Consider the following 25,920-nt stretch of genomic DNA (forward strand, 5'->3'; position numbering starts at 1 on the left):
CCCGAAACGTTGCCTATCTCCTTCGCTCCATAGATGCTGCTGCATCCGCTGAGTTTCTCCAGCATTTTTGTGTACCTTCGATTTTCCAGCATCTGCAGTCTGAAGAAGGGTTTCGGCCCGAAACGTTGCCTATCTCCTTCGCTCCATAGATGCTGCTGCTCCCGCTGAGTTTCTCTAGCATTTTTGTGTACCTACTTACTTTTATTACCTGTTCCAATAATACATCCTGTTATCTAATTTGTTAAATGGTACATATAGGCTGTTTCACAGATGTTACGTATTTCCAGTAGTGCTTTCACAGTTTATATAAAAAGCCTAAAGGTTATAATATTTCCACTGGAATGGTAGAATATGAATGGTTTTATATTGCATATGCCATCTATGTCAAACTGCTTGCAATTTTTGCATCCTTTAAATAAATGGCCAAGATCCTTGGTTATAACATATGTGATTTACACTATAGGACACAAAGTGCTGAGTAACTCAGCAGGTTAATCGGCCTCACAGGAGAACATGGATAGGTGATGTTTCGGGTCATGACTTTCTTATGAAGAGCCCCAACCCAAAACATTACCTATCCATAATCTCGTGAAATGCTGCTTAATCCGTTGAGTTACACCAGCACTTTGTCCTTTTGTGTAAACCAGCATCCGTAATTGCTTGCTTCTACATTTTTACCTGCACTTTTATCGTTTATGATATAAATTTGTCAGCTGTGTTCCTTACATACTTAGTCTTTGTCAAACTGTTTGTTTTTGCAGCAAGCAATTGAAGCAAAACATGGTATTACTGGCTTCAGTGACACCCAGGAGGAGCTGGAGAGGGTATCTGCTTTGAAGAGCGAGTTAGATGAAGTGAAGGGACGCACACTTGATGAGATGTCTGAAATGGTGATCATCTTTTTAAAAGCCTATTTGAAATTAATTTTGCGATTACGTATATATTAAGGATTTACAGTCTGGGGAACAATAATGATGATTTGAATTACAGTGAAATATGATTCATTACATTATATCTATAGTACAAAATGTGTTGTTCATCAAAATAGTTGCTCATCAAATCTAAATAGTCTTTATTAATAACCTTCTATAAAGAAAAGTTACTGGAGAAAATAGCCACATATGTTTCAAGCCTGCTCTTAACCCTTTAAAATCTACATAGCAATGATTTCCTTCTGCTCAATGGATGAAATTAATGCTAACGTAAGGTTCTGGAGTCTTCTCACGTGATTAAATACAGAAGTTGCCTTGCTATTTCCTGCGATGTTCTCATTGTGGGTGTCAGAGCAAAATCATTGCTTTGATCTGAACCTCAGCATTTTAATGCTTGTTTTGATTGACTAACAGTATCATTGTTAGTTTATATTGCTGTATATCTTATGTACATATAATTTCATCCATTTTTGTTTGGTCACTACAGCATAAATCCCCTTAGAACAATAATTTCAACATTTTATATTTGGTTGAAGGTATTTAAGCCTCTACGTATTCACCGTATGAATTAATGTTTATTCTGTAAATTATGCAAGAATTATACAAGTTGGATTTGATTAGCTGCTCAATCAGCTTCATGACAGCATAACTGTGCTGCATGTAACAGGTCTTCAATACGAGCCTCCTGGCACCCGTTTGTGCCAGAGATGGACATTTACACCACCAAGTCCATTAAGCTTCATGCACAAGCTTCTTCAATGTCAGGGCCGAGTGCTCTTGCTTTATTGCAGACCAGACTATCGTATTGTTTTAGACTTTATTCTGAACTGGATCTGTCTTGCATTTATGTAGCATTTTCTTATTCACCACTCTCTCCATCTCAGATTTAGAGATACACAATGAAAAGTGGTTTGTTTTAATTTATTTATTGTGTCCGTCATAACATTAGCCCTCTGATATGTTGTAATCTCATCCCTACAATTTCAGTTGCAACTTTATTTCAAAGTCGCTATCCTCTGAACTGATCTTGAAATATTCTGACCATGTTTCTGCATGTCATCAAGAGCATTGTTAATTAAGAGATATTAATGTTCAAAGGATTTGCACTAGTATTAAATATTCATCATTTATTACATTTCAGGGGAATGAGGGTTATGAATCATGTGCAGGCAAAGAAGATTAGTTTAACTTTGCATCATAAAAAGACACAAATGCTGGATTAACAGCAGATCAGGCAGCTTCTATGGATAGCACTTGGAATCATGTTTGGCACAGACATTGTGGATCGAAAGGCCTGTTTCACTGCTGTACTGTTCTATGTTCTGTGATCCAAATTTCTCATGATATGGAATATGGCCATTCGCATCATCGAGTCTGTGCTGTCTCTCAGAACAATCCCATTCCACCCTCATTGCCCTCTAACCAGTTCTCTCACACATGCCCATCAACTCCACCCTGATTATCCAGCCACCTACTTACAATAAGAGTTATTTACAGCAGCACGTTAACCTAACAATTAGCACACCTTTAGGATTGGGAGGATATTGAGCATCTGTCAGAAACCCACACTCTCAATGCAAGCTCTACCCATTCATCACAGTGATCAGGATTGACTCGGGTGCTGGAGCTGTGAGGCAGCAGCACTAAATATTGTGCCTCTGTGCCACCTCTAAAGCTGCTGTTAATCTTTATTGTAAATATATTTTTTGGCATCTGCAAGGTCGTTATTTATTCTATAATTACCCTTGAACTGATGCCTTTGGATGATCAGTTCAAGCGTCTAACTTAAAAATGCTACATTCCATAGAATGGAGAATAACATCACAATGCAATCCTCTCTGTGTCGCTTTAAAGCAGCCATTGTTAAAAAATAATTTGTGTGGGTAGTAGTGTTATACAAATGCAATTATTTGTAGCTAAAACCATGCTAGCAGATGCATCCACACCTTGATGATAGACATTTCTTGATTTGACTGAGGCTTTAGAGGCAAAGCTTACTTTTAAATCACAGTTAAAATTGTCCTTGATTTTAAGATTTCAAATACATTTTCACAAATAAATACTTACAACATTACATCAATGGGTATCAAAATACCCATTGATGTAATGAAATGAATGTTTTTGTTTTTTTTAATCAAAACATTTATTCAATTATTAAAAAATAATAATTACACTACAATAAAACAAGCCAGAACCCACCACCATACTACAATACAAACATATATCCATAATAACCTACTATACAACTATGATACAATCCAATGAAATGAATGTTGGGTGGAATTCATTGAGAGAAGATTGGACAGAAGTGCCATTCATGATTTGTCTATAAATAATGTAGCCTACTAAAGAAGGTATTGGATTAATATTTATGCTCCGAGCAAAAACTACTTGGCTGTCCTCAGTCTGAAATATATTTATTTGAAAGTAGAACTGCGATAAGAACCTGTGGAAGAATTAGGCAAGTTTTAAAGTAATCAATCTTACATCAAAGTGTTGCAATGGATGCTTGAAATTATTTATTAGTAATCAATTAATAAATAGTCTTTATTAATCAGTCTAGAATTTAGGAACAAGCGTGCCATATGCTTTTCTATCACATGTACCATAATTAGAAAATATTGCAAAAGCTTATTTTTCATCGCAATATTTTTTTTCTCACGCTTTCTATAAGGTGCCATTCATTACTGAGATGAAATCTCCACAGCCACATGCTCTCTTGTCCTCGTGATTATTGTTGTTCATTTATCCATCTTTTAATGTACATTACACCATTCACAGTAAATGTTATTAATTGGGGAGGAAAAAAAAGAACAAAGATCACAGAAATTTAAACACAAGGTGATTACAGTGAATGAAGAATGTGAAAATGACTACCAGTTAACACATTATACAGTGATACATTTATGTTCCTATCTGTAAGAAAAGGAATAGTCAGCCAATGTTATTGAATTCTAATTTTAAAGAAACACGCACTTATTTATCATGCAATACTATTGTTACACAGTTGAGAGGAAAATAAAATCACGTTGAAAATTCTAATTTTGGTTCTATCAAAATATTTCGCATCAATGTGGAGGTCATGTAGAATGCATAAAATAATTATTCTAGCACAAGAATTGATTTTTGCATGTCCATTTAAATCACAGGCAATGTATAAATGTATAACTGTTGCAAGTGTATATGTCTTTAAATTGTTGCACTAAACTTTTCAGAATATCAAACTAAATTTAATAATATGATTCTGCACAATGCTTCCGTTTCAGTTAAGATGAGCCCTTTTAAAAAATATTATTTTTATCTGTCAAATTGACTGGGGCCATGTGTAATCAGAAAAGATAGTTGAACAGCTTGCTTTCAGACAGTGACAGCAGATTAAACTCCATATTTGCAATAATGTGCCAGCCTGTGATTGATGACCATATATGGTAATCTGTATGTGGTTCGTGAACACTGTTTTTTGCCATTTGGCAACTTTTTGTAATGTATTGATGATTATTGTTTTCGGCCATGAGTAAAAACACCTTTTTTAAATTCGTCATGAACATTATATGAAGCAGAAGCTGGATTAAGCCATTTGGCCCCTCATGCCTGCTCAGTTATTCAGTAAGATCTTTTACTTCAGCATCAATTTCCTGCATTAACCCTGTACCCTCAATTTCCTTAATAGTTAAAAATCTCTGTGTTGAATATTCTAAGTGATTGAGCCTCCACAGCCCTATTTGGCAGCGAATCTTGAAGATTTAATTCCCTGCTGGGTGAAAAAAAGGTTGCTCTGAATTTGTGGCCCCACGTTCTGGTCACTTCGGTCAGGGAAAGCATTAACTCTGTCCCCACCTCATCAAGCCCATACGAATTTTGTATGTTTCACTGAGATGACCTCTCATTCTTCTAAACTCCAAAGAATATTAACACACAAATCTCCTCGGAACTTGTCATTCCAGGAATTGATTTGGCCTTCACTACATTCCTTTTTTCATAAATATATCTTTCTTTAGTTAAAGAGACCCGTAAACAATTCTCCAGACATGTTGTAGTGAGGATCTAAACATCTTAACCAGACCTAAACATCACTAATCGTTAATTGATTTGGATTTCCAGGTGATGATATGGGTGCAAGAGGATCTAAATAAATCTTTCTCCCCTCTATCATCTTAACTATATATTCCTTCCTTAAGAAGGCCAATCAAATGGGTATGTATTCACTTGTACTTGGTCCATATTTGCAACTGCAGGCACTATTGCTGTTCTTTTATCCCCATTTTCTAGATTCCATATAAAATATATTTCTGGAACATACAATTCATAAGAGAACAGAAAAAAGGTTGTGTGCAAAATGCACATTATTGGTAAAATTCCACATTGTAAATGTTTATTTTGAAAGACAATTTTGCTGGTTTGTAGCAGAATCAGGAACATTTTCTTCCCCTCTTATCAGGCTTATAAACAGTCCTTCACTAAGCTCAAACCTACCTCATTGTGAACATTGCACTTTGTCTCTGTAACTGTTAAGGGCCTGTCCCACTGTACGAGGTAATTCAAGAGCTCTCCGGAGTTTAAAAAAAAATCAAACTCGTGGTAAGCACGTAGAATGTACGTAGCGGGTACGTCGGAGCTTGGGACGTCTCTTAGCGGCTCGTAATGCTAACAGTAGATACTCGGGAAACGCAGTAAGCTCGTGAAGACTCGTGAAGATTTTTCAACGTTGAAAAATGTCCACGAGAGCCCCGAGTACCTACGAGCGGCTATTACGGTAATTCTCCGAGTTTGAATCGGGAAACGCGGGAGAACTCTTGAATTAGCTCGTACAGTGGGACAGCCCCTTTACGCTACAATGCTGATAACTTAAAATCTGCCATCTATATCTTTCCCTTCTACCTATTGTATTTGAGTTTCACTTGATTGTATTTATGTGCAATCATCTGATTTGATTGGATAGCATACACAACAAAGCTTTTCACATTACCTCAGTACACGTAACAATAATAAACCTAAACTTAAACCTTTTAGAAACTTGGGAGTAATTGGAAAAACACAGTAATAAATAATGCAGAGATCTTGTTTTCTTTTGTGCTCACATTTCTCCAGATAAAGAAACTTAATACTCTTATTGCTGAAAAGAAATCTGCTTTGGCCCCAGTCATCAAAGAACTACGGCCATTGCGTCAGAAGTGCCAGGTAAGTGGCGGACTTTAAAAAAATAAACAGTGACTACTGTTGAAATGTTGCTTCTTATTCTTCTGTTGGCCAGTTGCCTGCAAAAATCAAAATGTTAAGTTGTTGCAGCAGCTTCCATTGTGTCAGTTGGCAGACAACATCCAGCCTTGGCATTATTCAGCTACAGGAGCGTTTTTGAATGACTTATTTAGAGAATAATTGGCATCATCTAATCAGCATGGATATTGAACAGCAGATCAACTCCAACCAATTGGTATGCAGTATTACAATTTCGGTGTGCGTACAAGGGTGTGAAGCCACCTTCGTTTGGTTTACACGAGCTTGGATGTGTAAATTTATTTCGGAAAATATAAGGTCCTGACTTGTGATTGACAAGGACACACATTGTTTGAGTGTCGCATGCTGCTAGCTCACTGTTTCATTTACATGACAGTTTGCCCTTTCACATTAGGAACTAACTCAAGAGTATGATGAAAAGAAAGCACTTTATGACAGCTGTGCAGCAGGCTTGGAAAGCAATCGATCTAAACTCGAACAGGTAAATAAAGGTCATGCTTTATTCCACATATACAGTAGCTCGTGCACTTTTTAAACTGTTTTGGCCAGGTAGATAATTTTGGAGGATTTTTTTTAAAGCAAAAATCTCAAAATACCAAAGGTTTTCAGAAAACACAATCTATATATTTATTAATATTATAAAATGCAGAAGTACCCAGATGGGTTTTTTTTTCTCTCTCTCTTTGGAATAAAAGACCATTAGCTCCAGAACTCCTGCTGGCATTTTCAATGGTTCTTTATTGTCACGTATGCAGGTATAGAAGTGTGAAAACTCGCGCCTCCAGATTCAGGGCCAGTTTCTTCCCAGCTGTTATCAGGCAACTGAACCATCCAACCAATAACTAGAGAGCAGTCTGAGCTGTTATCTACCTTAGAGACCTTTGGACTATCTTTGATTGGACTTTACTGGACTAGACATTATTGCGTTATTCTTGCACTAAACATTATTCGCGTTATTCCCTTTATCATGTATCAGTACACTGTGGATGGCTCGATTGTAATCATGTATTGTCTTTCTGCTGAAGATAGACACAAAAACCTGGAGTAACTCAGCATTTCTGGGGAAAAGGAATAGCTTTCTGCTAACTGGTTAGCACGCAACAATAGCTTTTCACTGTACCTCGGTACACGTGACTAGAGTATAACCTAAACTCAAATTCAAACACAAACTCGATGTGCCCTGCCTAGATATTTGGGTGGTGTATCTGTATCCCAAGAAATTTGTAAACCCAAGACCCAGCTTTGACAGATTAATGATAGCCAACACCTTAATCCTGGCCCTACATCGACACGGTGGTGCAGCGGTAGAGTTGCTGCCTTTCAGCACCAGAGTCCCGGGTTCGATCCTGACTACGGATGCTTGTCTGTATTGAATTTGTATGTTCTCCCCATGACCTGTGTGGGCTTTCTCCAGGATCTCTGTTTCTTCCCACACTCCAAAGATGTGCAGGTTTGTAGGTTAATTGGCTTGGTATAATTATAAATTGTCCCTCGTGTGTAGGATAGTGTTCGTGTGAGGGGATCACTGGTCGGCGCGGACTCGGTGGGCCGAAGGGCCTGTTTCCGTGCTGTATCACTAAACTAAACTATCTCTCCTGTTTCCATCTAGTGACCCCAGCATTGCCTGTACACTCTCACTTCCTGGTGAGACAGAGGTTCACGTGCATCTCTTCCAACCTTGTGTATTGCATTGCCCGTTAGAGCTCCTGGTCACGACCCATTTAAAATCTCCTTCCCATTGGGTCTATCACTTGATGGGAGACTTTGAACAGAAGACATAATCCCCAGATTTACTTTCTAGTAAAGATTGCACTTACAAAGCTGATCTACAGTTTAAAGTAGCTGACGGAATAGCTCTTAGGGGATAGAAACATAGAAACATAGAAAATAGGTGCAGGAGTAGGCCATTCGGCCCTTCGAGCCTGCACCGCCATTCAATATGATCATGGCTGATCATCCAACTCAGTATCCTGTACCTACCTTCTCTCCATACCCCCTGATCCCTTTAGCCACAAGGGCCACATCTAACTCCCTCTTAAATATAGCCAATGAACTGGCCTCAACTACCTTCTGCGGGAGAGAATTCCACAGATTCACCACTCTCTGTGTGAAAAACGTTTTCCTCATCTCGGTCCTAAAAGATTTCCCCTTTATCCTTAAACTGTGACCCCTTGTTCTGCTTTAATTGACAGCTTCTATGAATTCTGTAAGGAAATCTCTACTTTATAAAATAAATTATTGTTTGTGGGTGGTACTTAATTACATAAATTACAAATACTTTTAGAGGCTAAAAGGTCATTGTATTTTTACTTTAATTGTGAATTGCATCCAAAAATATTGATGAATTATGTAATATGGATTGTTTATAGTGCTTACAATGGAGCTTGTGATTACATTTATTGCAAATAAAAGTGATTTTTAAATGGAAAACCTTTTCAGGAGGTTCAAGGGCTCCGAGAAGAATGTGGACAGGAGGAAACTAGATATCACTATACCAACTGCTTGAGAAGGGTACAAAAAAATTATTGTAATTTAATATTGATTTTTAGTAACCTTGCAGTATTGCAGTAATACATGTTAATTTCTGCTGACCAGATTACTGAAAGACAGATACAGCGTGCTGCTGATGAAATGAAACTGTACGTATCTGCAGATCCACAAGAAAGAAGAAAAGCTGTAAGGTAAATCTGCAGGTTTAAGTATTTAAGTTTAATGTACATATTTTCATTTTAAGCCACTTTTGTGGATATCCATTTTATAACGACCAATGGATTATTTTACTTTTACTCTTGGAAGTTGACTCTGCATAGTTGCATATCTACTAAATTTCCCATCCAAGCCACCATTGACGGTAGAGTATGTTCCACCTCTGTTCTGTTTCAATGCTTTTTCACTTTGTCCTGTTTGAGATTCTCACCTTAAATTTTATTAGCAGCTCTCCTTTCTAGGCTCTTCCCTCATTGAAAACCTTTTCTGCTTTTCTACCTATGGGCTCTGCAACAGCTTCGTATTTAGAAACTTGTAAAGTATTATTAATTAATTAATAGATAAAAAAATTAAACTGCATATGCTGGAAATCTAAATTAGAAACAGAAAATGCTGTAAACACTAAGCAGGTCTGATAAAATTTGTGACAGAGAAACAGAGTCGTGTTTAATCTCTTTTTTAAATAAAGACTATTCATTGGAGCTGTGAAACACTCTTTTAAAATACACTATTGATACCTGCCATTTTAGTGTGAATATTTTTTTTAGATCCATGCATTCAGGCCAGAGAAGAAATAGTTTTTATGATGTAAAAGGAGTCAAGATGCCAGTAGCCCTGACAATGAGATCATAGTGTGGACTCATGTCGACAGAAATTTGATTTGGTATTATGTTACCTTTCTGCCCTTGAAAACTACCATTTCCAATCTCATGCGCCCAGTTTAGACATTTGTGTGGTGTATCTTATGACCCAAGAGATCCAGGAGTGCTTTCTTCTGTTTAATGATCACCAGTCCTGGAAGTGTGTCTGAGGCGTGAAATGTTAGCTTTGTTTCTCGCTTTGTTTCTCGTCCATTAATGCCAACTGACATAGAACAGTACAGCACAAGAACAGGCCCACAATGTCTGTGCCGAACATGATGCCACGACCATCCCTTATCTATCTGCACATAATCTATACCCCTCATTTCCTTCATATGCATGTGTCTATGCATATGCATATGCATGTATCTATCCAAAAGTCTCTTAAATGGCACAACTGTATCTGCCTCAACCACCTCCCCGGGAGCGTGTTCCAGGCATCCTCTGTGCAAAATGAAAGTTGCCTCGTACACCACCTTTAAACTTTCACTCTGCATCTACTCTTTAAGGTCCTGTGAGAATTTCGTAAGTTACAAACTATCTCCACCTCTAATGAAGTGCAATATACTATTTCCTTTCCTTATTACTTGATTTATCTCTGTTAGTTTTCAATGATGCATGGATACCCAGGTCACTTTGAACATCAACATTCTCAATTCTTACTATTAATAAACCACACTGATTTTCAGTTTTAGTCCACCAAACAAAGTGGATAACTTCAAATATTCTCACATTGTATTGCATCTGCCATGTTCTTACCCATTCGTTCAGCATTTCTACATTACTTTGAAGCCTTATTACATCCTCCTTTGCAATCTCAAAGCTGCTTACTTTTGTATCATCAGAAAACTTGGAAATATGACATTGCCCTGCACTCCCATCCTCCAGCCAAATTGATGATTTGGATCATGAATAGATAAGACCCAAGTACTATAATGACAGCCTTGCCAACCCAAGAAGAATCATTCATCCTACTTTTTGCTTTCTGTCCGATAAGCAATTCTCAATCCATCAGTATATTATCCCTAACTCCATGCCCTGTAACCTTGTTATTAATCTCTTCTGTGGAACCTTATCAAACGGCTTCTGAAATTCCAAATAGACTGCAGATAATCCTTTATCTATTCTAGCAATCACATCGTCAAAGAGCTTCAGTGCATTAGTTAAACTGATTTTACTTTTACAAGTCTTGCCTTTCTCAAGGTTTACATCCTTCATTATAACTTCAGGGTTTTGTTTACCACAGACGATAGACCATGAGGTCAGTCTTTCCTGTTTCATCTCCATCCATAAATAGTGTGACCTCACCTGCTACCCTCTGAGCCACAAGAATAATCGTAGCATCTCTAGGGTTTTGCATTGTTAACTAGCGCATTCACTACCTCTATAGCTGCCTCTTTCAAAACTCTGGAATTCGCCAGCTTTTAGTTTAAATATTTTCTGGTACTTTTAGATTCATACAGCACGGAAACATGCTCTTTGGCCCAACTTACCCACACCGACCATGATATTCCTACTACACCAGTCCCACCTGCTTGCATTTGACCCATATCCGTCTAAACCTTTCCTATCCATGTACCTGTCCAAATGTCTGTTAAATGTTGTGATAGTACCTCCCTCAACTACCTCCTCTGGCAGCATGTTCCATATAACCACCATCTGTGTGAAAAAGTTGCCCCTCGGGTCCCTATTATATCTTTCCCCTTTAACCTTAAACCTATCTCCGCTGGTACTCGAATCTCCTACTCTGGGTAAAAGACTCTGTGCATCTACCTTATCGATTTCCCTCATGATTTTATACACCTCTATAAGATCACCCCTCATCCTTCTGCGCTCCAAGAAATAAAGTCCTAGTCTGTCCAACATCTCCCTTTAGCTCAGACCCTCAAGTCCTGGCAATCAGAGTAGTACAGAAAGATTCTACTTTGATGCTGCATTAGCCCTGAATAACAAATTTGCACTTCATTTTAGAATGCAAGTCATTCCAATTATTTTCTTTAAAATATTATTTCCTATGGAATATCTCTCAATAATATTATGTGATCCAAAACAAAATAGCACTCCTTTGCACCATTTCAAAAAAAGGGAAGTGTTTTACATTATACATGTAAATAATAGGAGGGGCTAAGATGCATTTTGACGTTCTAGAACAATCAACCAGCATTTAAATTGTTGTAAAAACTTAAATTTTAAAATAGCCATGTAATGCAACGAATAAAAACAGATAGGAACATTCAGTTCCTCGGTATGTTACTGATACCATACTGTAGTGTTGCAACAAATTGTTTGCTGTGCCAGACAAGTAATTAACAATAAACAAAAATGAATGTGTTATATCTTTCAGGGAGCAATATAATCGTAATATCCTTGAGCAAGAAAATCTAGGGAAGGTGAGTACCTATGCAATAGGCCATGTTGGAAGTATTGTCTGCAGAAAATCTGTGTTAACTAACTCGGTGTTTCTGGGAAATAACAACAGATTCTGCCCGCTGTCCAGAAGACCTGGCACAGTGAAACCAGAGGGAAATTTAGCAGATGTTGTCATTGGTAACTAATCTCTTGATAAATGGCAAGATCAGCCATTGTGAATTTAAGGGGCAGCATGAACAGCATGTCCCATGAGGGCAGGCTTGGTATTGACAACAATAGTGCAGTACAAGTTGCTTTGGTAAATATTGTACAGAAGTGCTAAATAGTTGGAGCTATAAGCATGTTATATATTTAAATAAAGGAATTAAAAAAGTCAACTGGATTTAAATATCCTAAAAAAACAAAGTGTTGGAGTAACTTATTTGGTCAGTCAACATCTCTGGGGGACATGTTTTGCTGATGTTTCAGGTCGGGACACTTCTTGACACTGATTATAGTGGAGGAGAAAAAGCTGGAAGAGAGGTGGGACAAAGCCTGGCAAGTGATTGGTGGATATAGATGAGGAGGGAGGGAGATTGGTAATTGTGTGGACAAAAGCTAGAGATTAAAAGGAAACTAAATGGTCAGATCAGGAGAGGAGTGAATTGTTAAGCCAGAGGGAAGGATATAGGTGAAAATGGACAGGAGGAAGGGGAAAGGGAGGCTGGATAGTGGTAGAATTGAGTACACAACAGGGTGGAGCATAGGAAAAAGGGTGGGGGAGTGTTACCTAGAATTAGAGAAATCATAGTTGACACCGTTGGGTTTATTCTAAGGTGTAGGAAGGAGTTGGGTTAAGATATGTTTGCTTCGGGCAGCCAATCATTATTCCCACATGGCTTTCCTCGCACAGATTCACACACTCTGGACCTCAGACTAAATTTTCTTCAACTCCTTGTGCATTTTACTTTTACCGTGTGGTTGAGAATCAGATTATTGGAACTCCTTAATGTAATATAGATGACTGCTTAGAATCTATAACTATGATCATTATATTTGAAAGTTCTTTGACAGACACAAGGAATTGCAGATGCTGGCATCTTCCACAGATCACAAAGCACTAGAATAACTCAGCAGGTCAGGAAGTGTCTCTAGAGGAGATGGATTAGTGACATTTCAGGTCAGGATCCTTCTTCAGAGTCAATGTAGTAGGTAATGTGCCATGCACGGGATTTCGGTGCTGGACTAAATGACCTTTCAGAATATTAGATGATATTTTAACACTCTCAATAATTAGTTATTACACAGTATTGTAATAAATTTTCCAATGAACCTGGTATGTTTAGAGAAAGCATGGGAGTTGGGACCTTGGTTTATTTAAAGAGAATTTGTGAGCTTAATGGGAGTGCAGGAACCGGGACCCATTAAGTTTAAAGGCTGTACAGAGGTCTGGTGAGCGGGGGAGCACACGTGAGTTTCATGGGAGTATGATAATCATCACGTGGTGTGCCACATGGCGAAACATCTGGATTTCTGAATAACTGAAGAGCAGATTGCTGACATTTTACTGCACATTAAATAGCTTGAAACAATATTGACGAGTTTAAGATATAGTGCCCTCCATAATGTTTGGGACAAAGACCCATCATTTATTTATTTGCCCCTCTACTCCACAATTTAAGATTTGTAATAGAGAAAATCACATGTGGTCTAAGTGCACATTGTCAGATTTTAATAAAGGCCATTTTTATACATTTTGGTTTCACCATGTAGAAATGACCCTTTGCATGCAATAACTGCTTGAAGTCTGCGATTCATGGACATCACCAGTTGCTGGGTGTCTTCTCTGGTGATGCTCTGTCGTGGCCTGTATTGCAGCCATCTTTAGTTTATGCTTGTTTTGGGGGCTAGTTCCCTTCAGTTTTCTGCTCAGCATATAAAAGGCATGCTCAATTGGGTTTAGATCGGGTGATTGACTTGGCCACTCAGGAATTGACCATTTTTTAGCTTTGAAAACTCCTTTGTTGCTTTAGCAGTATGTTTGGGATCATTGTCTTGCTGTAGAATGAACCGCCGGCCAATGAGTTTTGAGGCATTTGTTTGAACTTGAGCAGATAGGATGTGTCTATACACTTCAGAATTCATTATGCTACTGCCATCAGCAGTTGTATCATCAATAAAGTTAAATGAGCCAGTACCTTCAATAGCAATACATGCCCAGGCCATAACACCCCCACTACCGTGTTTCACAGATGAGGTGGTACGCTTTGGATCTTGGGCAGTTCCTTCTCTCCTCCATACTTTGCTCTTGCCATCACTCTGATATGTTAATCTTCATCTCATCTGCCAACAAGACCTTTTTCCAGAACTGTGGTTGCACTTTTAAGTACCTCTTAGCAAACTGTAACCTGGCCATCCTCTTTTTTGCAGCTAACCAGTGATTTGCATCTTGCAGTGTAGCCTCTGTATTTCTGCTCATGAGGTCTTCAGCAGACAGTGGTCATTGACAAATCCACACCTAACTCCTGAAGAGTGTTTGTGATCTGTCAGACAGGTGTTTGGGGATTTTTCTTTATTATAGAGAGAATTCTTCTGTCATCAGCTGTGGAGGTCTTCCTTGGCCTGCCACTCCCTTTGCAATTAGTAAGCTCACCCGTGCTCTCTTTCCTCTTAATGATGTTCCAAACAGTTGATTTTGGTAAGCCTACGGTTTGGCTGATGTCTCTAACAGTTTTATTCTTGTTTCTCAGTCCCATAATGGCTTCTTTGACTTTCATTGGCACAACTTTGGTCCTCATGTTGATAAACAGCAATAAAAGTTTCCAAAGGTGATGGAAAGACTAGGTGCTAAGAGCTCTTATACCTGCATTAAACACACCTGAGCAATTACAAACACCTGTGAAGCAATGTGTCCCAAACATTATGATGCCCTGAAATGAGTGGACTAAGTATAAACACTGCTGTAATTTCTACATGGTGAAATCAAAATGTATAAGAATTGCCTTTATTCAAATCTGACAATGTGCACTTTAACCACATGGTGATTTTTTTCTATTACAAATCTGAAATTGTGGAGTACAGAATCAAATAAATAAATGATGGGTCTTTGTCCCAAACATTATGGAGGGCTCTGTAGCTGCTGAAAGAACAAAAGAGGCCAAACCTGTTTTCAATTACGACATGAGGTTGAAGAATGGGCAACAGTTCCTTTAAAATCTACAACTATAGTATTAAGAAACAGATACCATAATTGTGTTATGAACTATGTAACACTGTGAACTTTTTAAAGCTATTTAAAGTTGCACTTAAAGATTTACAATAATAAGTCTCTTTAAAGCCTACGAATGGACTGGAGTAATTTTCCTTCTAAGGGCAGGGAGGGAAGAAATGTTCTAGAAGGAACTGCAGATGCTGGAAAATCGAAGGTAGACAAAAGTGCTGGAGAAATTCAGCGGGTGCGGCAGCATCTATGGAGCGAAGGAAACGGGCAACGTTTCGGGCCGTAACCCTTCTTCAGACAGAATGTGTGTTCAGGCAGATAATACGTATGGGTTCTTGGGAAATTTTGCTTATTTTGTATTTTGCTGCCTCAGCAAAGCTTATTGTTCTAGATGAACCACAGTAAAACAAATCTAGTCTTTTTATAATCTGTACTTCAGAGAAGCTGAAAATATATTAAGCATAACAAGCTCACCTTCAAGAAAATGCTGGGCATGCTTAAACATGATGTTGTTGGTGTCATTACACCTCAACTATGATGGAACTATGAACCAATTATTTAACAAAATTCATGTGCAAATATAATGTGGTGCAATTAAGTGCCAATGCAGAAAAGCTGATGACTAATCTATCTGTACTTATCATTGGAAATCAGGTCGGTAGATGGGGTTCACTGATCTGCATATATACTTCAGAAGAAGTATATATGCTTTTATAAAAGTCTGAAGAAGGGTCTCGACCCGAAACGTCACCTATTCCTTCGCTCCATAGATGCTCCTCACCCACTGAGTTTCTCCAGCATTTTTGTCTACCTTGCATATATACTTCAGTAATCACTTACTAAACTCTACCTTATCGCTCGAAAGAATTTTCATTGAACATTAGAATGGTGACTATCTGTTCATATCAATAGTAAATAACACCAATGCAAAATATTAGTTGTGAAATAAGTTGGGTTTATACTCGTATAGATTCAAAGGGATATGTAAATTCCGAGGTTAAAATGGAATTGGGTCAAACTATTATTTTGTCTAGTGTTTCTAAATTTGATGTAATATTTATAATCTGCTCAAACTGGGCCATGGCCTATATTTTCTCTGCATGAAGTAACAGGAAGAAAATGGTGAACATTGTGAGCTGTTTTATCGGCAGGTGATTAAACAGTTAACAACAATGAGATGCTGGCTTCAAAAATTTAGTAAAAGTAAAAAATATTTCCCGTCTGGTAAATATTTATCTTGATTACTATAAAATAACAAAATTATTGCATTTGTTTTATAAATGCGGAATGAATTAGGACTGGGAATTGCACAACCTTTGCTTTTTATAAACCCCTTATCATGATGAAATGGGGTCAGGTGTGGCTCAGTCCTACATGCAATAAAGCTCCATTACCAATGCATTTAAAAAAAACAAAGTGCTGGAATAAATCAGCGGGTCAGGCAGCATCTCTGGAGAACATGAATAGACGACGTTTCGGGGTCAGGACCCTTCTTCAGCCCTCTCATTACCAATGCACACCTTGTCCGCAATGCCAAATAATTATTTACATCCCTAATGGTATCTAGCTTTGTGGCCCCTTTAAGTGAAAGTTCTACATTCCAAGTTTGGCATTTCTCATCTAACTTTTTGTAAAGCCTTTATAGTCGGGGAAAAGAAAATACGCCTTTCTCAATGTTAGAGTTAAACTTACAGAAAACACAAGCGTGATTTAAAAATACAAGTTTGCATGTGCAGTGGAATCAAAGGTCTGCAGAGTTGTATTATTCTTAGAACAATTCTTCTTCTGACAGCATTGCCTTACAAAAATATTTTCATCAAATACATCTTATTCACCAAAACAACTGTGTAAGGTGGTAATCTTTACAAATGTATGTCTGAGAGAAAATATTTTTTTCCTCAAGTAATGTCTGGAGAAGAAATGTTCTGAGAATAATTGTTCTAAGCGTTGCTGGTTTGATGACTGTCTCCATTCTCTCTCAGAATCCAATGAGTGGGCATGTATCCAATCCAAGAATCGGAACTTGAGGCAAGGCCTTGCAATTTGTGATTAACCTGCGAGTAGGATAAAGTATCTAAAAACAAATTACATTATTGGGGATGGGAAATAGGAATCAGTTGTATACTGAAGGCAAAATGGAACTGAATATCCCGGCCATTATTTAAAATAAAAAGTGACAGTATAATATTTCATTAAGGGAATCACAATTCGGTGATTACATCTATTTTGTTAATTCTAGTTATATTGGAGAATTTCACTCGGGCTCTAAATTAAAAGTTTTAGAATTTTTTAAATGTGATACATTTTTTGTATCGCAACTAGCTGGAGACACAACGTGCTGGAGTAACTCAGTGGGTCAGGCAGTATCTCTGGGGAAGTCTAAAGAAGGGTCTCGACACGAAACGTCACCCATTCATTCTATCCAGAAATGCTGCCTGTCCCGCTGAATTATGTGGCTATCTCTGGGGAACATGGATGGGTGACGTTTTGGGTCAGGATCGGGTTCTGACCCAAAACATCACCTATCCATGTCCTCCGTGGATCCTGCCTGACTGGCTGAATTACTCCAGCAGTTTGTGTTCTTTTGTATAAGTGGATCTCTCTCATGAACTCACCATCAAAATGTTTTGATTTGCATAAATGTGTTGTATTTATCCAGTAATTAAAACCAAACTCATGAATTTTTAGCATTCATTATAAGCACAGGCTTCCTTTCAAGGAAGGTAACTTAATTACCTTCAACCATCTATTTAGCACTAAATAAACCTATTGTAATCTTACTCATTTAAGCATTTATCGTTGCTTAAGGCTTTAAAAATATTGAATTTAAAATATGTAATGCTTTGTATCCCTTGTTATCAGTCTTTCCCTCTCTGTTCCTTTACATTCAGTTCATCCACTGTAATTTATGACTCCTTCACTTTCATTGGTTTGAGTAATTTTACCGACCCTATAATTTAAGGAGGTACATTGTTGAAATGTCCTTGCCACTGCCCTGCTACTGTTTCCATCTCCATGCCTTTGTCGGCCCGAACTTTAAGCAATTGTCTCTTCATAAAATGTGATAATATAACCCTGCACGGTTGCCTTCGAGGGGAAGAAACAAGTGGGAGACACAGAGTACTGGAGTAACTCAGCAGATCAGGTAGCATCTCTGAAGAACATGGTCTAAAGAGATGGTCCTGGAGCACATATAACAAATGGACTGAAGAATGGTTCCGACCCGAAACGTTATCTATTTTCTCGAGAGATGCTGCCTGTACCACTGAGTGACTCTGGCACATTGAGGCTATCTTCGGTATAAACCAACATCTGCAGTTCCTTCCTCCACTATTCATTTTCTGGTTGTTCCTTCACAAACTTTCTGACAGTAAAGATATGCTTGAGATGGTCAGTGCAAATCATCTCAGAAATTGTCTTTTAGAAGAGACATAGAAGGATGAGAGGCGATCTTATAGAAACATATAAAATTCTTAAGAGTTTGGACAGGCTAGATGCAGGAAAAATCTTCCTGATGTTGGGGGAGCCCAGAACCAGGGGGTCGCAGTTTAGGAATAAGGGGCAGGCTGGAGACTGAGATGAGGAAACACATTTTCACCGGAAAGTTGTGAATCTTTGGAATTCTCTGCCACAGAAGACAGTTGAGGCCAATTCACTGGATGTTTTCAAGAGAGCGTTAGATATCGCTCATAGGGCTAATGGAATCAATGGATATGGGGAAAAAGCTGGAACGGGGTACTGATTTTGGATGATTAGCCATGATCATATTGAATGGCGGTGCTGGCTCGAAGGGCTAAATGGCCTACTCCTGCACCTATTTTCTATGTTTCTAAGAGTCATTGATGTGTGAAGCAATGTACAAAGCCATAATATGGTGTCAGTTTCCAGTACCATAAATCCAGTCACTGATGATCCATGTTTGACTTCTATCATTTTGCAAATTAGCTAAGTACTAGATGAATTAAGTCCATCTGTAAAGCTGTTTAAATTGTTGTATATTTATTGAGGAACACTTTCTTCACCTTGTGTAGCTCTGATCTGATAGATGGATTAAAGACATGTTTTATAGATCATTTAAGATAGCAAAATACTGAACCTCATTATTGGTTCAAGAGGTTACATTACCGCAATGAAAGGTGCGTAACATGAAAGTGAACATAGATATTAGAGTTAATGTGGTTACCTCTTGATTCCGTATGCATGTTGAATTCACCCGCAACTAATTAGTCAGTTAGGGATTTAGTACATCATTTGCATTTTATTATTATTATTATTATTATTATTTGTCACACTTTTATGTTCCTCAATAGCCTTTACACTATTCCTACTCTATATTCATATATTATTTATTTCTCTTAATAAGTATCTTGCATTTTGTTAACTATAATTTTAATCTGGCCACCATTTTAAGTTTTAGATTAGCAAGAAACATTCTAAAATGGTGGCTTGATTAAAATTATGGTTAACAAAATGCAAGATAATTATTAGGTGTAACAAAATATTCTGTTTATTCTTTAAATTATGTTTGTGATTCAACTATGTATTTTGTGTTCCATGAAACCCATTTTTAAAGATTTTCTGCTGATTTACCAAAGTATTTGTTAATCTTTCACAACAATTCTTTTAATGAAATTTCTTCTTTCGCATTATTTTCCTATTTTTATTAAAATGTAATATGTAATTTTTTCAGTTATTTGCATCGTTTTATTTTTCAAAATTATATAGCAATCCTTCATGGATTATAATTCCTCACCTAAATTGTAGATATGAGTGCATTGCAAAAGGTATTCTACACTTTGAATTTGCACATATTATTTGTATCCTGGTATCATTTAGTGTAATGCTATCACATAGGTAGTGGCACAGCAGTAGAGTTGCTGCCCTACAGCTCCAGATACCCTGGTTCGATCTTGACTATAGGTACTGTCTGTACATTCTCCCTGTGACCCCATTGGTTTTCTCCGGGTGCCCTGGTTTCCTCCCACATTCCAAAGACGTCATAACAGTAACAGGATCAAGTGTGAACTGTGAGGGGGATACTATGAGAATGTAGGGCGACTTGGACAGGTTGGGAGAGTGGGCAGATGTATGGCAGATGCAGTTTAATGAGGATAAATGTGAGGTTATCCACTTTGGTAGCAAAAACAGAAAGGCAGATTATTATCTAAATTGTGTCAAGTTGGGAAAAGGGGAAGTACAATGGGATCTGGGGGTCCTTGTTCATCAGTCAATGAAAGTAAGCATGCAGGTACAGCAGGCAGTGAAGAAAGCGAATGGTATGTTGGCCTTCATAACAAGAGGGGTTGAGTATAGGGGCAAAGAGGTCCTGCTGCAGTTGTATAGGGCCCTAGTGAAACCACACCTGGAATATAGTGCGCAATTTTGGTCCCCTAATTTGAGGAAGGACATTTTTGCTATTGAAGGAGTCGGCATAGGTTCACAAGGTTAATTCTCGGGATGGCGGGACTGTCATATGCTGAGAGAATGGAGCGGCTGGGCTTGTATACTCTGGAGTTTAGGATGAGAGGGGATCTTATTGAAACATATAAGATTATTAAGGGTTTGGACACGCTAGAGGCAGGAAACATGTTCCCGTTGTTGGGGGAGTCCAGATCCAGTGGCCACAGTTTAAGGGGTAAGCCATTTAGAAGAGATGAGGAAACACTTTTTCACACAGAGTTGCGAGTCTGTGGAATTCTTTGCCTCAGAGGGCGGTGGAGGCCGGTTCTCTGGATACTTTCAAGAGAGAGTTAGATAGAGCTCTTAAAGATAGCGGAGTCAGGGGATATGGGGAGAAGGCAGGAACGGGGTACTGATCAGCCATGGCTCGAAGGGTTGAATGACCTACTCCTGCACCTATTGTCTATTGTTTGTAGATTAATTATCTTCTGTAAATTGACCCTAGTGTTTAGGATAGAATTAATGTACTGACGATTGTTGGTCGGTGGGCCACAGGGCTTGTTTCCACGCTGTATCTCAAAACTGAACTGTTCTGCACTTTCGTACTTGTACGTATCATTTTTTTCATAGGTTAATTTGGTGTAACGCTGTCCTATAGATGGTAAAGGAAATAATCTTAAAGTAAAATAGCTTGCTCAGGATCAAAGTGTATCTCAGCTTGAGATGAACTGGGCAATTGAATTGATGATTAGGGAACAGGATTGGACGACTGTTGAATCTATTCCTATTAGTCCTGCAAATTTGTTCCTTTGCAAGCTTCTGAGACTTGAGGTGCAGCAATGTCATGAGAAAGATTGAGAATGGTATTGGGATGATGATGCCTCCTTCCTTGGCACCATTCTGCAGAGGGGTTTCATTGTGGGTCTGCGGGTAAAGATCGTGTCTTGCAGGACATCATGAAATGCAAGTAAGATTGAGATGAATTTCTGTGGGTGGCCAGATTTGAGGAGGGTGCTCCACTATTCTTCGTGATTAATGGAGATAAAGGCTTTAGTGAAGTCAAGAAGGGCTATGTTTAGTGGTTGGTGCCACTCCCTGCATTTCTGTTCGATTAGTCCTGTGAAGATCATGACCACTCTTCCTCCAGTTTGATAGACTCCATACTTTGGTCACTCGGAAGAAGTGGCCTACCATCCCTGTGCTGTTTGGCATACAGACCTGCCTGTTGTTACCACTGGTAGAATAGTTTCCGTCCTTTCACACATCATCGCGGAGATCGGGAGTAAATGTTTCTACAGAGAGCGCTTGATATCTGGAACGTGAACACGGTGGAATGGGATACAATTATTGCATTTATGTGGCATTTTTATAAACAGGCTGAGAATGGCAGTCTCTTTCGCAGCAGGAGAACAATTTTACGATAATATAGTTGTTTTCCTGATAATTTTTCCTTAGGTTGATATGGTAAATATTCTTCTGGAGGTGAATTTAAAATATTGCAAAATAATAGTTGCATCTATAATTTCAACTGGATATTTGTGCATGCACAGACTTGTATAACCTTCTTCAGATGATTTTGTTATACAATATACCCGGCCACTACAATACTTGCATTTGTGATAAATTACTCTTTTTTGTTAAAAGTACGAATTTGATTGAATATAATTTATTCAGTGAGGCCTGGTAATTAATGTAGTGCGTGCATACTCCAGAGATCACAATACTTTATCTGTATACTTCCAACTGAATAGTTATAGTATGTTCTAATCTCCTGTTGTGATTACTTAATGCGGCAAGTAATCCACTTTAATACAGCATTTGTGTTGTTTACTGCCTGAGATGTTACCACACAAAATGTAAAATCATGACCTAATTGTACAAAATGTGGCTTCAGTCCTTTGGATAACAGCTTGAAAAGTAAGGCACCTTCGATGAGATTTAATTATAGATGAGTAAGCTTATACATAGATGAGTGAATGCCATTATAAATGTCTTTCATCCAGTTAAAACCTGTCATATGGCCTCCAGTTAATTAATTGCAAAATGTAAAATTAATATATGCTAAATTTATCTGTTTTCAGTACAGGGCAAATCAATAGAGCATAAATACAACACACAATAAACTTAACAGTGTCTGAATTAAATTGCAGTTCAGGAATACAGACAAAACTGATTGGCATTAATAGCCAACAATTATGATAAGTACAATATATCAAACATATCATTATATACAATTACTGCAATTCATACATTGGAGCATGTCCATTGTGCACACAGCAACTTAAAAAAATTCTTGCCAGTCTCTGGTTGTAGAACGAAGAAAACAATCAAAAATACAGAGGAAACATTTAATTATTTACTAGATTAATTGGGACCCGTTGTGTCCCAGCTTCACATGGGAGGGCTGGTCCTCCAACACAATATTCCACCTCTCCACCAATTCCAAAATTGCTGGCCAGTGGGGAGTGGGGGGGGGGGCTTTCTGGAGCACTGGCATGGTGTTGTGGGCCGAAGGGACTGGTTTCCAGAGGGCTAGTATGGACATTGTGAGCCGAATGGGTTCTTGGGCTGGTAGCTCAGTCACTGAAACCTCACACTCTCTCTCACACACTCTCTGAATCACCATATATATGGCAGTAAACCTTCTTGAATACTCACACGGCTGAACGCGGCCTCTTCACTCTGGGGCTTCCGCAGTCAGCAGCACGTCCTCAATCAGCGTGACCTCTGCACTTACCGGAAATTACGCAATCAGCGTGGCCTCTGCACTCCCCGGAAATTACGCAATCAGTGCGACCTGTCCACTAAGCGGAAGTCACGAAATGAGCGGGACTTTTGAACCAAACATAGTCGGACCTAATAAAGTATTAATTCCTTCCAAACACAGTCGGACCTAATAAAGCATTGCACTTTCAAGCACAGGCAGGGCAGCAGGGCAAACAATTCATGGCATTGTCATTAAGGGCTAACAAATCATTTATTGCAAGTACATTGCAGACTCACAGTTCAGTTGATTCACAGCTTAGAATGAGAGTTGTGGCCTCCCCCTCGCGATCTTGCAGAGTGACTGAGTCACATCCAGACATCCGGGGCTTTACAGCCCTCCCCTTCCCCCCCCCCCCCCCCCCCCCCCCCCCGAAGCGGTGTTACCTTCATCGCGGTGATTGACAGACGAGAGGATCTCAAGGTTTTTTAAACACTCATAACTTTTTTATTTTTCATCGATGGGAAAAATCCTCGGGGCCTGCTCAGCGGAGGCGGACTGTGAGTAAGATGGCCAAAAATCATAGCGATATATGGTAGCATTTTGTCTAAAATCAATATACAGCGCAGACAGGAAGTGGTCAAGATGACACTTTTAATTATATAGATGATTTTGAAAACAAGGGATGATAGAGCACTGATATTCTAATTGGTATCTTCTCACGTATTAAATGGAATCTCAAATGAAAACAGGAAGTGCTGGAAGTGGACAGCCAGTCAGGCAACATTCTGTGGAGTAAAAAACAGTTATAGTTTCAGATCAATGATTCTTCAGTATTGTGAAGAAATCTCAGATTTATCAAACCAGGAATTCTTTTGGAATTAACATTCTATATCTTGATTCTTTGAAGACAACTGGAAAAGTCCAGGACCTGAATGTAAATGTCCTTGTCTCGTACTATACAATATCAATGTGCATTATCATACTCTCTCTTAGCTGAGATGAATGTAATGATACAAAGTTTAACAGTATGCAACACTTTAAAAATGGTGATGTGCAAAAGGAGAAATATTATATACACTAGTTTAGTTTATTGTCACGTGTATCAAGGTACAGTGAAAAGCTTTTTTGTTGCATGCTATCCAGTCAGCGGAAAGACTAGACATAATTACAATCGAACTGCCCACAGGGTACAGATACAGGATAAAGGGAATAATGTTTAGTGCAAGATAAAGTCTGATTTAAGATAGTCCGGGGGTCTCCAATGAGGTAGATGGTAGGTCAGGACCACTCTAGTTGGTGATGGGATGGTTCACTTGCCTGATAACAGCTGAGAAGAAACTGTCCCTGAATCTGGAGGTATTCATTTTCACACTTCTGTACTCCTTGCCTTATGGGAGAGGGGAGAAGAGGGTGTGTCTGGGGTGAGACTCGTCCTTGATTATGTTGTTGGTCTTGCCAAGGCAGCATGAAGTGTTTGGGAAGGATTGCCATCATCAAAGTGGGAAGTGTACCTATATTGACTCCAGCTGGATTTTGAAGCACAGTGCAACTCGAGTGCGGTTTACAAGAAGCAATAATCTTTTCCATAAAATATTTTTTTAAATACCACAATGTTTGGAGCATTATAAAGTTGTATCGGAATAATGGCATCAAAGCAGACTTCATTGCTTTATCCATTCTTTTTTCTCTGTCTTACTTTGTGGCCAGTCAACAAACATGGCATTCCTGTTATCAATGGAGCATACCTGCACAATTGACTTTGGTTGCCAGAGCATTTGCAAAGGGGCTTTTTGCAAAGGCAGTATTGGCAGGGCGATTATCCTCTTATTTGAAAGTTTGGGATCCTCTGATGTAGAAGAAGCATTTGAAAATATTAAGGCTTGAAAAATAGGGAAAGGTTGTTGAATTATCTTAATTATGTTACATTGTGTAAGAAGGGTTTAAAAAAAAGTGTGCCATGTTCATATGTTAATCACACTACTATGAGACACCACTTCAAGAAATTTCTGTTGCTTATTACGTTAACAGAAAAATGGACTGCATGGTCCCTCAAGCTTGCTATATTATTTTATAAGGTTAAACTGTTCTGATCATTGAGGCTGATTCCCATAACATTTGATTCTTGTAGTCTTAGTGGATTCCTGTCGATCTCAGTCTTAAAAATGGGTGTTCCTTTGCCCTGAGATTATGCCTTTCAATTCTAGATTTTCCCCCTCCGGGATACACGCTCACAGCATCTACCATGTCAAGTACCAAAATGTTATGGTTTCAACTTTCTTCTAAATTCCAGAGAATAAAGGCCCAGTCCATACAATCTTACAGACAACCCCTTCATTTTGATAATCTTGTGAACTTTTCTGCACTACTTCCAAAACTAGCATATTTATTAAAGTGCACTAAACCCTTTATCCGTTACATTTACACGGTGGAGGGCATGATTGCATCCACGTATAGTCTTTATTTTTACAGGCTAGCATGCAAACAAAAGCATATATCTCTGTACACGTAACAATAATAAACTAACCTAAATAGACTTATATAATGCTGTATTCCCATGATGGATTCACCGAAGCCCTGCATAGTTGCAGTAGACGTTCCTTACTTTTGTACTCCATACCTCTTGCAATAATCCCATTTACGCTTCTAAATTACTTGTCATACCTGCATACTAACTTTGAGAACATGCTGATCTTTCATTAATGTAACAAGTCTGTACTCTCTGTAATCCTT

General features: G+C 38.4%; 1 protein-coding gene across 2 annotated transcripts in view; it reads left to right on the forward strand.

The window, feature by feature from the left end:
- The window catches only part of ift81 (intraflagellar transport 81), a 56,982-nt gene that overhangs the window by 27,355 nt on the left and 3,707 nt on the right, over nt 1-25,920 (forward strand). For both annotated transcript variants that reach the window (XM_033043268.1, XM_033043269.1), the window contains exons 13-18: nt 762-890; nt 6,021-6,110; nt 6,562-6,648; nt 8,607-8,678; nt 8,763-8,848; nt 11,859-11,904. In XM_033043268.1, the coding sequence (XP_032899159.1) occupies nt 762-890; nt 6,021-6,110; nt 6,562-6,648; nt 8,607-8,678; nt 8,763-8,848; nt 11,859-11,904 (510 nt within the window). The remainder of the gene's footprint in view (nt 1-761; nt 891-6,020; nt 6,111-6,561; nt 6,649-8,606; nt 8,679-8,762; nt 8,849-11,858; nt 11,905-25,920) is intronic.

This window comes from Amblyraja radiata, chromosome 25 (genome assembly GCF_010909765.2).
Source record: "Amblyraja radiata isolate CabotCenter1 chromosome 25, sAmbRad1.1.pri, whole genome shotgun sequence".
Lineage (NCBI taxonomy): Eukaryota > Metazoa > Chordata > Chondrichthyes > Rajiformes > Rajidae > Amblyraja > Amblyraja radiata.